Source organism: Xiphophorus hellerii, chromosome 11 (genome assembly GCF_003331165.1).
Source record: "Xiphophorus hellerii strain 12219 chromosome 11, Xiphophorus_hellerii-4.1, whole genome shotgun sequence".
In the NCBI taxonomy this organism is placed as follows: Eukaryota; Metazoa; Chordata; class Actinopteri; order Cyprinodontiformes; family Poeciliidae; genus Xiphophorus; species Xiphophorus hellerii.
Window position 1 is genome coordinate 27698548 of NC_045682.1, and position 12274 is coordinate 27710821.

General features: G+C 38.2%; 1 protein-coding gene across 16 annotated transcripts in view; it reads left to right on the forward strand.

The window, feature by feature from the left end:
- rapgef6 (Rap guanine nucleotide exchange factor (GEF) 6) overlaps window positions 1–12274 on the forward strand; it is a 132267-nt gene that overhangs the window by 41104 nt on the left and 78889 nt on the right. For 5 of the 16 annotated variants that reach the window (XM_032575538.1, XM_032575547.1, XM_032575540.1 and 2 more), the window contains exons 5-6: window positions 973–1042; window positions 6000–6146. In XM_032575538.1, coding sequence (XP_032431429.1) covers window positions 973–1042; window positions 6000–6146 — 217 coding nt within the window. Of the gene's footprint in view, window positions 1–972; window positions 1043–5350; window positions 6147–8436; window positions 8455–12274 lie in introns of those variants that run through there. The other 11 variants (XM_032575529.1, XM_032575531.1, XM_032575532.1 and 8 more) reach the window with 7 other exon arrangements.

The following is a 12274-nucleotide window of genomic DNA, read 5'->3' on the forward strand; positions in this document are numbered from 1 at the left end:
TGTTTTTTATATTTTGTTTTGGCAGTAAATCTCTGAATGAGTCTTATATTTATTTATGCATGTCCTTATCTGGCTTATTCTGCCTGTTTGGTCTTTTTCCAGACTTCTTGTCTGCAGTTGGTCACACGCAGTACTAAATGTTCTCCATAAATGTCCTTAATTCACATTCCTTTTGCAGCAAACATGCATAACATAAAACCATAAGAATAGCAACAAGGCGACAGTACAATAAATTCATTTCATCTTTTTCAGTACGACTTGGTCTCAAAAATGACAACAGAATCTAAAACCTGGTCTAAGTGACAATGACAATAAAGATTTATCTTATCTTATCTTATCTTATTTCCCCCTCAGCTGTTGGAGTTGTTGTTAAATCTGAGCACAGATAAACCAGGAATGTCAAACGCAGTTTTGTTTTGATCTGTATTAAAAATCTGAATGACCTTAAAAGGCCGGTTGTGCCAGAATATATTCATAAAACCAATTGAACTGTTAAAATGTCAATAAATAGCTGTTCCTCCAGAATTTTGTAATTTTTTTTTTTTTTGACACGTGTGCTCTTTGAAGTGAGATGCTCGACATTTTTCTCTAGAAACGTCGGACCGTTTTTACAGATTTGTGAAAAACTTGAGGGACTTATTGATGTAATTTGGGCCACATAAATACCTACGACGGACTAGATTTGGCCCCTGGGCCTTGAGTTTGACACAACACATGTATTTACTCCCAGCAGATGCACCATCTTTAGTAAAAGATATTCAGCAGATATATATCAGGATCATTTTACGCTTAAAGCCGCCTCAGCGTAATGATTTGGTAATTACGGTAATTTAAGGGCCCTAATGTTGGCGCAGGTCTGTGGGTGGGCGCCTGGGATTGAATGCATCTGGCCTCTGGTCAGTGTGAGCAGATTGTCTGAGGTCTGGTTTTATTTTATACTTATGTATTTCTGTGTGTCTCTGTTCTCTGCAGTTTTGGCAAGCAGCTGGGGGGCAGGCGAGGCTGTGAATGCATCACTTTGGAGCCATCAGAAATGATTGTGGTGAGTATCGATGCCGCTCGCTCTCTTTCATCCCTCCTGTCCTGCTCTTTGATATCCGTCCGGTTTTTCATCTTTATTTGATGTTTGCATTTTTTTTCTCTCCAATCCTTCTGTTTTATCTCTCTCTTTTTTCCCTCCATCTGCCTCCCCCATCTTGCTAAAATATATAAGGATAGTGGTTCACGTTTTTAGACTGTTGTTGTTGAAATATGCTTGTATAAATTCACAGTTTGGAGGCTTTCCTGTCAGATCTACTTCATTTAGTTGTGTCTACTGTCTTCTGCTGTTTAAGTCAAATAAATTTAGCAAGTTTTAACCCAAATGTGTGAGTTTATGAAAGATAAACTTACAGCAGTAAGTTGTTTTAACTTTTTATTAATTTTGTCAAATATCCAAGAGTTAAACAAGCTACAGTTTTTAGATTAGTGCTTAAAAAACTGCAAGAAGAAAACGACAGGAGTGGGAATTATTTCCCAGAATGCTTAGCTTCCATTAAAAACTCATTTGAAATTGTCCTTTAACAGTCAGAACAAAGAACTCTGTGATGTTTGAAAGTAAATGGACTTTTAGGAAGTCTTTGTTTATCTTATGTCTGAGGATTAAGTCATGGGAAACATGATGAAACTGTTCTAATTATGAGGTGGGCCGTCATTCTGTTTACTTAAATCTGAGGTAATCATTTGCAACATTTTCATTGTCCCCTTTACTTCCCTGCTGCTTTATTACATAAAACTCAGTTTGTGTCTACTGGGAAAACTCCCCTCGCTTACTGGAAAACACACTTTCACTGAAAATGAAACAAATAGAACTAGAATATCTGACACAGACTTGGACAATTTTAGCCAAATGTTTCAAAAACATTGTGAGTTTAATATTTAGTACCAAAGACACAGCTTGAGATGTTCAGAAATATGCTTAAACAGCACTCTGTAAAAGATTTTTAACATAAAAACAAAACATCACCTGACTAATTACACTTAAATACAGAAAGTAATAAAGAATCTGGTTGAAATAAACCAAATAATTAACCCATTGTACATTAAAGTTGAATAAATCTACTCATCTTAAATGTTTAAAGCTGCAATAATGAACTTTTATAAAGATTTTTTTATATATATTCATTAAAACCATCACCATTTTGTGACAGTTTATGAGGCAGATAATCTGTGAAAAGCTGCTATGGCCATCTGAAAAAATGCACCAAAGACCACAAATTAGAGCCAGGAGGCGGGTCTTAGCACTGTCAATCATCTTCGTGTATGCGCTGTTAAACGTGCTAGTCACGGAGAAACATACAGGAAAACCGTTTATCCAGCAGCAAAAAAACGTAGAATTTTGTTTTAAATGCATTTATTTTCCATATATATTTTATTTCCCTCCAATATTTTCCCAGATTTTTTTTGCTAATATAAAAGCAAATCATCTTTTTAAAAACGCTCAACACCAAAATGTGTCATGGACTCAGTGTTTTGACTTTCAGCTTTCAGGTTCAATTAAATGAGATTGTCAAATAAAATCGCATTATTAAAAAAATCTGGCAGTGTTACCGTAAACGAGGCCATATGTTACACAGGTTACCGTAAACTCGGCTAAATAGAAAGAGAAACATTTTTCACCTGCTCACATAAAAAACAGAAACACTTCATGTAAAGACCTGGGAGAGAAAAACTAAAGTTGAAAGCAGAGTTTTGTTTTTAGCTTCGGTTGACCTTTCACTGCATTTACCCCACGACCCGTTGCCATCCATCCATCCATCCATCCATCCATCCATCCATCCATCCATCCATCCATCCATCCATCCATCCACCCCCACACACGCACACACCTGGACAGGTCGCCAGTCTGTCGCAGGTCACCGCTGCTGTCTAATGACAACAAATCATAGAGGCTGATTAGTGGGAATAAAAGTCGCTGCTTTGTCGAAGAAACCTTGAGGGTTTTTCAAACCAAAACCAGCCTTGAAGGCTCACCTTGATCCACAGATGCCAGGAACCCGACTTTCCTTGGAATGTCTCATTATTGAGAGAGTTTTATAGGAGAGAGGTTGCTCTTTCAGCAACATATTTAATCTGAAACGACCCCCCAGGGTGCATTCAGAGACTGTCGGAGCTGTAAAAACAGCAGCAGTGGTGCTGACTGCATCACTGAGGGGATTTATGGACAGAACACAAAAATGAGCTCAATTAAAAAAGAAATATTATTTGGGAATAAAATTACTCTGTTCTTCCTTTTCTTGTATTACAAGGAAAATTTATCCAAATCCTCGTCTTGTTCATCGTTTTTTAATGTTTTCATGAACAAATAACTACAATCAAACAGAAGTTACGACTCCTGTAGCAAACTGTAAAAAACTAGATGTTTCATTGTTGCGTGAAAACATCTTGGACTTATTTAATAAAAATGCTTCATTTCAAGTTTTCATGCATCACTTTAACATTATTTTAAGAAATGTACTACTGTTTGTTGTTTTGAAAGAGTTTCTTTTGGGTTCAACTGAATAAATTAATTTATTAATTAATAAAAGGATTTGCGTCTCTTTCTTTCAAACCGTTTAAGTTTAAGAAAGAATAAAAGCTGATTTGGATGCAGCTTTTCAGTGACAGTCTCTGGACTTAGAACCATTATTTTAGGCGGTTCTGAAGTAATTGGTTAAAACCCAGTGATAAATGGGACCAGTACTAAGATTAGTGTATTGTCTTTCTCTGTAATGATGAAAGGTTAGAAATGTGTCGCCGATCACAGCGGACCGTCTCAAACGCTGCCTGAATGTCTGACTGGTGAAGGCCTCATTGTGCCCACCCACCTCCACTGGTCCCATGATCTTGAAAAATGACCACACTTCCTGCTTCCTCTGAAAACTCACAAAAATAAAACGTTATGTGACGAGCTTCACGTCGACTCATCTTCTGGTTTACATTCCTGCTCTATCTGATCTGTGCATCACCTCGTGTTTTTTCCTCTTCAGTTGTACTTTCGTCCATTTCCCGGCTCACAAACCCAGACGTAGTGAGCGCCTGTGAATGTAACTCCTGTCTATCATGTGACCAGAGTCATGACAAGAGCCACAGATCACATTCCCTCGTCTATTCCCATGGCCCCAATTAACTGATTGGCCGCAGTGCGGTGTGACTCTGCTGCAGCCCCCTGCTTTTCTCTTGTGCATGGAAAGAAGAATGCTCATGCATGCCTCTTTTTGTGAGCTTCCTTTATTTCCTCTTTCTCAGGAAGCAGAAATGATAATATTCAATCCCTGGTGCTTTTGTTTCGTGCAAGTCTAAACTCAGAGGATTATCTGAGCCACTGCAGAGGTTCATCTTTATTTTATCTAAATAAAAACACGACATAACTCGTTCAGAGAAAAGTTATCCCAAGTTCGCTTTTGGAACCAGAAGTGCTTGTGATTGAAATCTGACGGAAACTTTAACTTCTACTATTTATTATTGTTATTTCTACTTTTAGTAACAAGGTTGATGAAAGCTGATTTCATCTCAAATTTAACTCAGTTATGCCTTTAAAAAATTTTAAAATTCATTTGTTTTTCATGAAAACAGAAGGAATATTGATATTTTAGCCCTCCTGTTTGCCTGTTGTGGGCCGTCATGAGTTTTTATGTACAAGATGTCTGTCAATTCACATGATTAACCCGAGTATAGCACACTGAGGTTGCTAACAAAGGCACTGCTTCATCCAGTCTTGGCTCTGGTTTTAAATCTCCTCAACACAGTTTGACCTTAATGAAGAAAATCAGAGTCCTGAAGTCATATTTATGCTTCTTATCAGGTGTTTTATGCATTTCTTTAAGCAAAACAAAGCATATCATTTACCAGTAATGATAATTAATGGTTCTTGGACACAAAAAAGCAAATTACAAAGCAACAAATAAGTAAAATAATTAATTTGTGGACAGCAGCAGCTGTAAAAAGCTGTGAGAGAAAGTGGTAATTCACCCAGTTTTTCTCCATATATTGCAAAATTAATGTTCAAGCTATTTTAAAACAATAAACTATCAGAGTAAACAAAACAGAATGTAAGAAAGGAAAAAGTAAGTGAAAAATAACGTTAAAAAATCAAAGCAGTATTGTTCAATAGGTTCTGTAACATGATTTCCTGATAAACAATGTGGTTTTAACTGACATAATAAGGCTATTGAGTTACTATTATGCAACGGAGAACGAAAACAATTTCTTCCTTCAACAAACTGACCAGCACAAAACGCCTGTGGGACTGAATTGTATGGCCGGATTCTGTGTACTGCGCTGTTTTTTCTGCCTGCTGAGGATATTTGTGTATTTACGGCTTCCTGGAGGAAACTGTGGGCTGACTTTATGCTCTGCGCGTGTCGAAGCGCGACAGAGTGAGCAAGAAGACGTGTGAGTAAGTTTGTCACTATGCATCTGGTTGAGCTGCTAAACTCCTCGCTGAAACCTTTGGAGTGATGTATTTGGTTTTTCAACCTTTCCTGGATGATTTCTCAGCAAAGGATTTTGGATTTAAACTTTTTGACACCTTGGCGCAACCGTTTTGGTTTTTCCCCCACCCCTGTGGTGTTTCCTGCTTTTATGTGTTTTTCTGATCCCGTCCTTGAATCCGGATGAGTGTGCTGCGCTGGCACCGGCTCTCTGCGCTCTGGAGGAACTGGATGTTCAACCAGGAGCCAGCAGAAGAGCAGGGCCAGATTCCTGAAGCTCCTGGAGACGAAGAGGAACCGCAGCAGAAAGAACGCAGCAAGTTCCCAGATTCCAGCCCGGATTGTTTGAATTTAATGGGAGCTGACACCCAAGACTCGGAATACGAGGAACAGAATCTGGATTTTATAAATCAGAATGTTGTCCAAAAGGTCCGGAGGTCTGAACTGCTGAAGCGGAGCTGCTCCGAGCCGTGCCCTCAGGCGTCGAACCACGTGGATCGGTCAGACAGCTGTGGCTACGTGGCTGAGAGTTGTGACCTTACGTTACAGGTGGATAACGGCACCGAGGGGGACGACAGCTTCCTGCAGAGAGACGGGTCCCAGCGGCGCTCCAGGCGGCGCTTCAGGAGGGTCAACCCGAAAGGAGAGCGGGAACTTATCACCGATGGCCAAGAACCCGCCAGCTACAACAACACGGTAAGACGACGCTACTGCTGATTGGTTTGTTCAGCAACCTTTAAAGATTTAAAGATCTTTAAAGGTCCGGTTTAGTCGCATTACGTCTATTGGAAACTTTTACTTGGTTGTTTTGGACCATCAGTGTATTTGTATGAAAATATATTAAACACTTGTCACCAACTAAAGAGCAACCGGACTGTTGCAATAAGCAACAAATCAATTAATCGCATGAGAAACTAAAGCAAGCTCAATCATTTCCGTTTTCGTGTCTTATCCTCTTTCTCTTTTCTGTCACCAAGACTTTTTGTTTTTGTAGTTTTCAGACGTTCCTTTTGTATATTTACTGCCATGTTTTGCTACATTTCTTCTGCATCAGCTTCATGTTTCTCCATTTGCATGATTTGTTGTTTTTCTGTTTTCTCTCTTTCTACCAAAAACAGAATGATAAAAGTTTTTGGTGCTTTGGCCTCAACTTTCCCCTCAGTTGAAGGATAATTCTGTTTACAAAGACTTTATTTGTTGTTTCAGTTGTTTTGTCTAAATATTTTGGATGTTTAAATCTTAAATGAATTTCACTGCAAAAGCACAAAATGTTGCCAGTAATTTTGGTCTATTTTCCAATGAAAACACCTTAGTACACTTGAAATAAGATTACATACAAATAACTTTTCAGCAAGAAATTGGAGCTTGTTTTAAGTCAATAATTCCTTAAAATTGCAGAAAAAGTTTTACTTCCACTGGCAGATTATTTTCACTTATAACAAAACATTTTCCCATATCATCTGTCAATCGAACAAGCAGTTTTTTAAATCAATATTAAGAAGTTATTGCTTGAAAACAAGCTGAAAAGTCAGTTAAAAGTTATTTTTGTCCAATCTTAAGAAACTGGAACAGAAATACTTGGTAACAACAATATGTTATCGTGGTAACTTGTGGGACAAAATGTGTTATTGTGACAGGCCTAGCTGCAGTGCTACTATGCCTTATTGTTATTTTCTGACTGACGTTTGAGTCACCTCTACACGCTGAAGATTTAAAAGTTTCTCTGCAGAGTGGTTAACTCTGGTGGCTCTGTTTGCTCTTTGACCGTTTCGGCATTGAGACTGTGTACAGTCATGTGCGCCCCAGCGACTTTCCCTCCCTCTGATAGGATCACCGGGTTCAGCGTTGTGTCAGTTACAGTTGCAGCTAATCATATGGAGACACACAAGCAGCTGCAGGCTGCTGCACTGCGTTGGCGCGCACACCTTGGGCTCCCCGGGGGCCTGCAAAGGGCCGTAATGGAGAGTTTAAACGAGTCCTCTGTCGACCCTAGAAGTCTCCTGGTGATTGTTCTACTTTTTAAAATTATATATAAAGTTCTCAGATACCAGAATACCATCACACCCATCTTTAAAAAGCCCCCCCCTTCAACCATTTTATATTTCTTTTCACAAACTCATTGTATTTTATTGGGATTTTCTTTGACAAACACAACCATCTAAACCAGATTCAGTTTCATTGTATCAAGAAACTGAATGTTCTTAATGGGTCGGTTGTGCCAGAATATATTGATAAAACCCATTAAACTGTTAAAATATTAATAAATAGCAGTTCCTCCAGGAGTTTGGGATTGTTTTGTGGTTTTTGTGATCAAAATCACATATTTTGTGATGCTAATTTGGAAATATTTGTAAGGATTTTTTACGATATTTGCGCTATGATGTTAAATGTGACTTTGTTGGATCATTGTCATGTAAACAGGGCCTAAGGTCTAACTTGTTCTTTATTAATGCTTAAAAATAAAAAACAACGGCATGGAGTGGAAACTGTGGATAAAAAAGGAACCAGTTTGGTAGTATTTCAGATATTTAAAACAAAAAACTAATCAATTATCATTTATATCGACTAATACGTTTTTCAGCCACCAGCTAGTAAAAACGTTATAAAGCAGCCCTTTAAAACCGTTTATCCTTTTCCATCTTTGCAATTGGTCTTTCACATAAAATCCCCATAAAATGAATTGATTTGATGAGATGTTAAAGTCAAACATCTCAACTTTGGACAAAAAAAATCAAATCCTTTCCACTCCAATAAGCTGGCAGAGCAGAAAATCAGGACAAAATCAATGTCCTGCAAATACGTAGAATTAGAGAAGAACTTTGGGATTAAATTCAAGCTGACAGAAGAGCAGGAGGAGCTAGTAGCACATATAAAAAACTGTATCACAAGAGATTACTGTGCTGTGACATGTGTAGGGCTCTTGGCATACTTTTTAAATCTCATTTCTTTTCTTTTTCCACATATTTTCTGCTGTGTTCAACCTCAGGATTATGTCAACAACAAGGTAGGAAGTAATTCAACAATATTTCACGCGTTCATCTTGACATGTTGGGTTATTTTTCTGTTGGTTTGTGTGCGTGCTGATGATTGCGTAGATAGTGCCCACCTGAATCAGACACCTGTTGTTTGGAAGCAGGTCGTGTTGAGAAAAGCAGCTAGTTTTGATGTCGCCACACACATGCGCACGCCGCTGTCTGCTTGCGCTGTGGGTGGCTGATAGGAATGTGGCGAACAGATGCATGTTGGGAACCACAACATGCTGATTTACACAAGGGTTAAGGAAAACTTTGCAGGACAGAGACAGGTTTACAAGACTTTTTATTTTTCATTCTGGTTTAGGCAACAGTACAGCCACATATGCCTTAAAGTGACAGCATTAGTGAACAGTAAACACATTTTTACGATAAATTGTCCCAAAAGTTTCTGCGATAAACGATAATGTTGTTGTTTTGAAACCATTTTTAAGTACTATGAAGTAATAATAATGCCAGAACACATTCTCAAAGATCAATAAACTTTCAATTCTAATGAATTTGTTTATCTATCATTTACAATAAAATTACTATGTAGTAATATATATGCAAGCTAGCATAGCTGCAAGCTAGCATAGCCTGTCATGAATGCATAAGGCTAGTTAGAACAGAGAACAATGATGGTAGATAAATTCATTTTTCTGTAACGGTGGTTGTTTCTCTTCCATTAGCACATTTTGCAGCGAGTACTTGATGGTGATTGACAGTGCTAAGCCCCTCCTCTTGACTCTGATTGGTTGTTTTTGGTTCATTTCTTCAAATGACAATAGTAGCTCATGTGAAGGTGAAGATCCATCTTTTCACAGATTATTTGTCTTATTTTAAAATATCATAACATGGTGACGGTTACATATTTTTTTAATAAAAGCTACGTACTGCAGCTTTAACTGTCTTATTTTTCATAGCATAACAGATGCTTTAAAAGTACATATCACACATAAATGCATCCACTATGCAGAAGTGAAGTGTAGTTCTGGCATTAGATCAGAAGATGTTTGCAGCTCTTACTGAACCATAATAACATCAGTAATCCATTATCACTGTTCTGTTCTGCACTGCGTCTGGTGTCTCTCCGTCTCTTAATGCTTCGACTTGGAGTCAATGGAGTCTCTGAATGTATGAATTAAGAAGGGGACACACACACACACACACACACCCATCCCCCCCCCACACACACACACCCACACACTACCACCAGTAAATCATCATCATAATCAGGAAGTCTGTGAATGATAGAAAATGTGTAAACATGCTTATAACTTGCACATTTAGCTTTTTTGTTGTTTAATTTAAGATAAAATACAGATTTTTGGACCAGTGAGGCAGAAGATCAGCAGCAGACTGCTGGGATTCAATAACGACTCGCTACACACACATACACACCCCTACATGTTGTAATAAGCAGAGAAAGGTCCTTCATTTAGATACCAGAACCCTCAGAGTGACTGTCTGTCCTGTGCTGGAGAGGATGGATAAGCAGCCATCACCTCATTTGCCTTGCGGGGGAAACCCACGCTGAGGGTTTTTTACAGCCAGGCTGCTCCCCGTCACCTCTGGATCATTAATCCAGAACAGGCTCAGCCCTCTGCACACAATGCCATACAGATTTATTGGTATTTGTATCAGGTTGTCATCTGAATAGCCTGTTGTGAGACTTGAGCTTCTGATTTTTAGCTTTTGTTTTCGGGTTGCTAAGTGTTTGTCTTGAACGAGCTTGTGGACAGTGAGGCAGTTTTCTCGGTTCTCTGACGGAAGTGACTTTCTTTAACGTTCAGCGGAAGACACAGACGTCTGATGCAGAATTTGTGGTTTGCTACCTTCCTGTGTCAGAGGCTGAGATGTCTGACATGTTGTGTTGTTTTTCCTCCCAGAACATAATCAAGCATTTAGTTTATAGTAACAGGTAACCTGACATATCTTAGTTGGATTACCAGCGAAACCCAGCTCCACTACGAGTATGAAATAACTTTGAGGTGACAGATCCTGAGATTGTTGATCTGCTCATATTCATATTATGTTGGTATCTGATAGAATAAAACAAACAAAAGCAAATAAAAATCATCATGACACTGAACTGATGTACTCACTCCTTTTTGATATGATACTTCCAATTAAAATCCAGTGCAATCAGTTTTCGAAGGTCACATAATTACTAGCTACAGTTTATCTGTGTCTAATTTAATTTCACCAAACATCAGGAATACTGCAACCGTTTAAACTTAAACGACAACCTTTTGTCTTTTGATTATATGCTAACAGTGATTTGGTTTGGTTTGACGGCGGACTCCAGAGGGAAACGTTTTAGAAACGCAGTTCAAAACGGGTTTAAAAGTGAACCGAAAACATTTAGAAGTCAGTCCAGTTTTTACCTGTTTATTGCTGCACCTCTTCATTTGCCATTTTAAAGCAAAGAGTTGCAAAAATAGTCCACTGAATCAGAAAGTTTGCAAATTTTCACCGCCCCCTACTGGCCTGGCATGCTCACTACATCGTTTACAGTTCTATTTGTTTTTGATCTGCACAGCAGCCTGTTAATATGTTGTGTCAATGCAATTATTTCTCAGGTGTTCTTAGAAATGCTGTTTAAACAGGATAGAAAAACACACCAGGCAAGAGTGTTTTGGAGGAGGGATAAGCAAAGTTGACATATAAAACAATATCCTAAAGAAACAACAAAGCCTTGTTCAAATCATCATCTAAAACTGAAACGAATGTGGCAAATCTGCACACCTACCAAGTCATTTTAATCAATCAATATGCAAATCTGGCCTCTGGTCCAGTCAAAGTCCAGATCTTAATCCAGTCTCTGGATGGGAAAATTAGTTGACTGATATCTCAAAAGCATAAACCACAAAACATTTCAGATTTGTATTTATAAAAAAACAACTTTTTTTTTACAATCCTATAAAACAAAATTAATTTTGTTGCTGTAAAACATAGAATGTGAAAAAGTTTAAGATTTAAATAATTGATTAGTTCTAAAGCCTTACCTAATTTTTATGAAGTCATACAATGATGCTTCAACTTTTCACACTTTCACTTTAGTCAAAACAAAATGGACTCTCATGCACCAACCCTGGAGCTGTTTCTGTTTGGGATATCATTACCATGACGCTGTGTTTTGTAGCATCATTTTCTCGTTTTGATGAGCTTTTGCTCGTCATGATCGTCCCTTAGAGACTGAAGTCACCGTTTACAGTCAGGTGAAATCTAAAGTTGCACTCTTCATGTGGCTGACAAGTCATTGCTGTGACTCAGCAGGGTGCTTTGTCATAACGGAGTCAACCTGGTGGAAACATAAATATCTGAACATTTAGAAATCAAGGAAAGGCTAAAGAAGACTGAGTCTAATATGGTATTTTTGATAACTTTTCATTGACTGGTTAAAAGCCCCTTCAGTTGTAGAAGCAGCTTTTAAATAATGTACTTGTTTGAGACATTTCAACAGTTTTAGCGTCTGTGTTGTTTAAAAAGTGAATTTTCAGCACTGATTGCGTTTGTATGATTGGGAAATAACTTTTGTTTTGCTTGGCATCAAAACGAAACATAAAGGCTGTCAGGATTTTGTTAATATATTCCCCATCAATGCTATTGTCATTAGTGTCATTAAAGCATTATGCATATTATTTATGAGTGTTTCCTTCTTGATGTGGTTCTCATGCTGAGCTGACATGTCCTGGAAGGCTTGTGTCTGAAATCTGCCTGCTGCCTTAATGCATCCAGTTCTCATCTTGTCTCTTCCTATCTGGACTCACATGGGACCAGTTTTAGCCCTGGGGGATTTTTCTACCC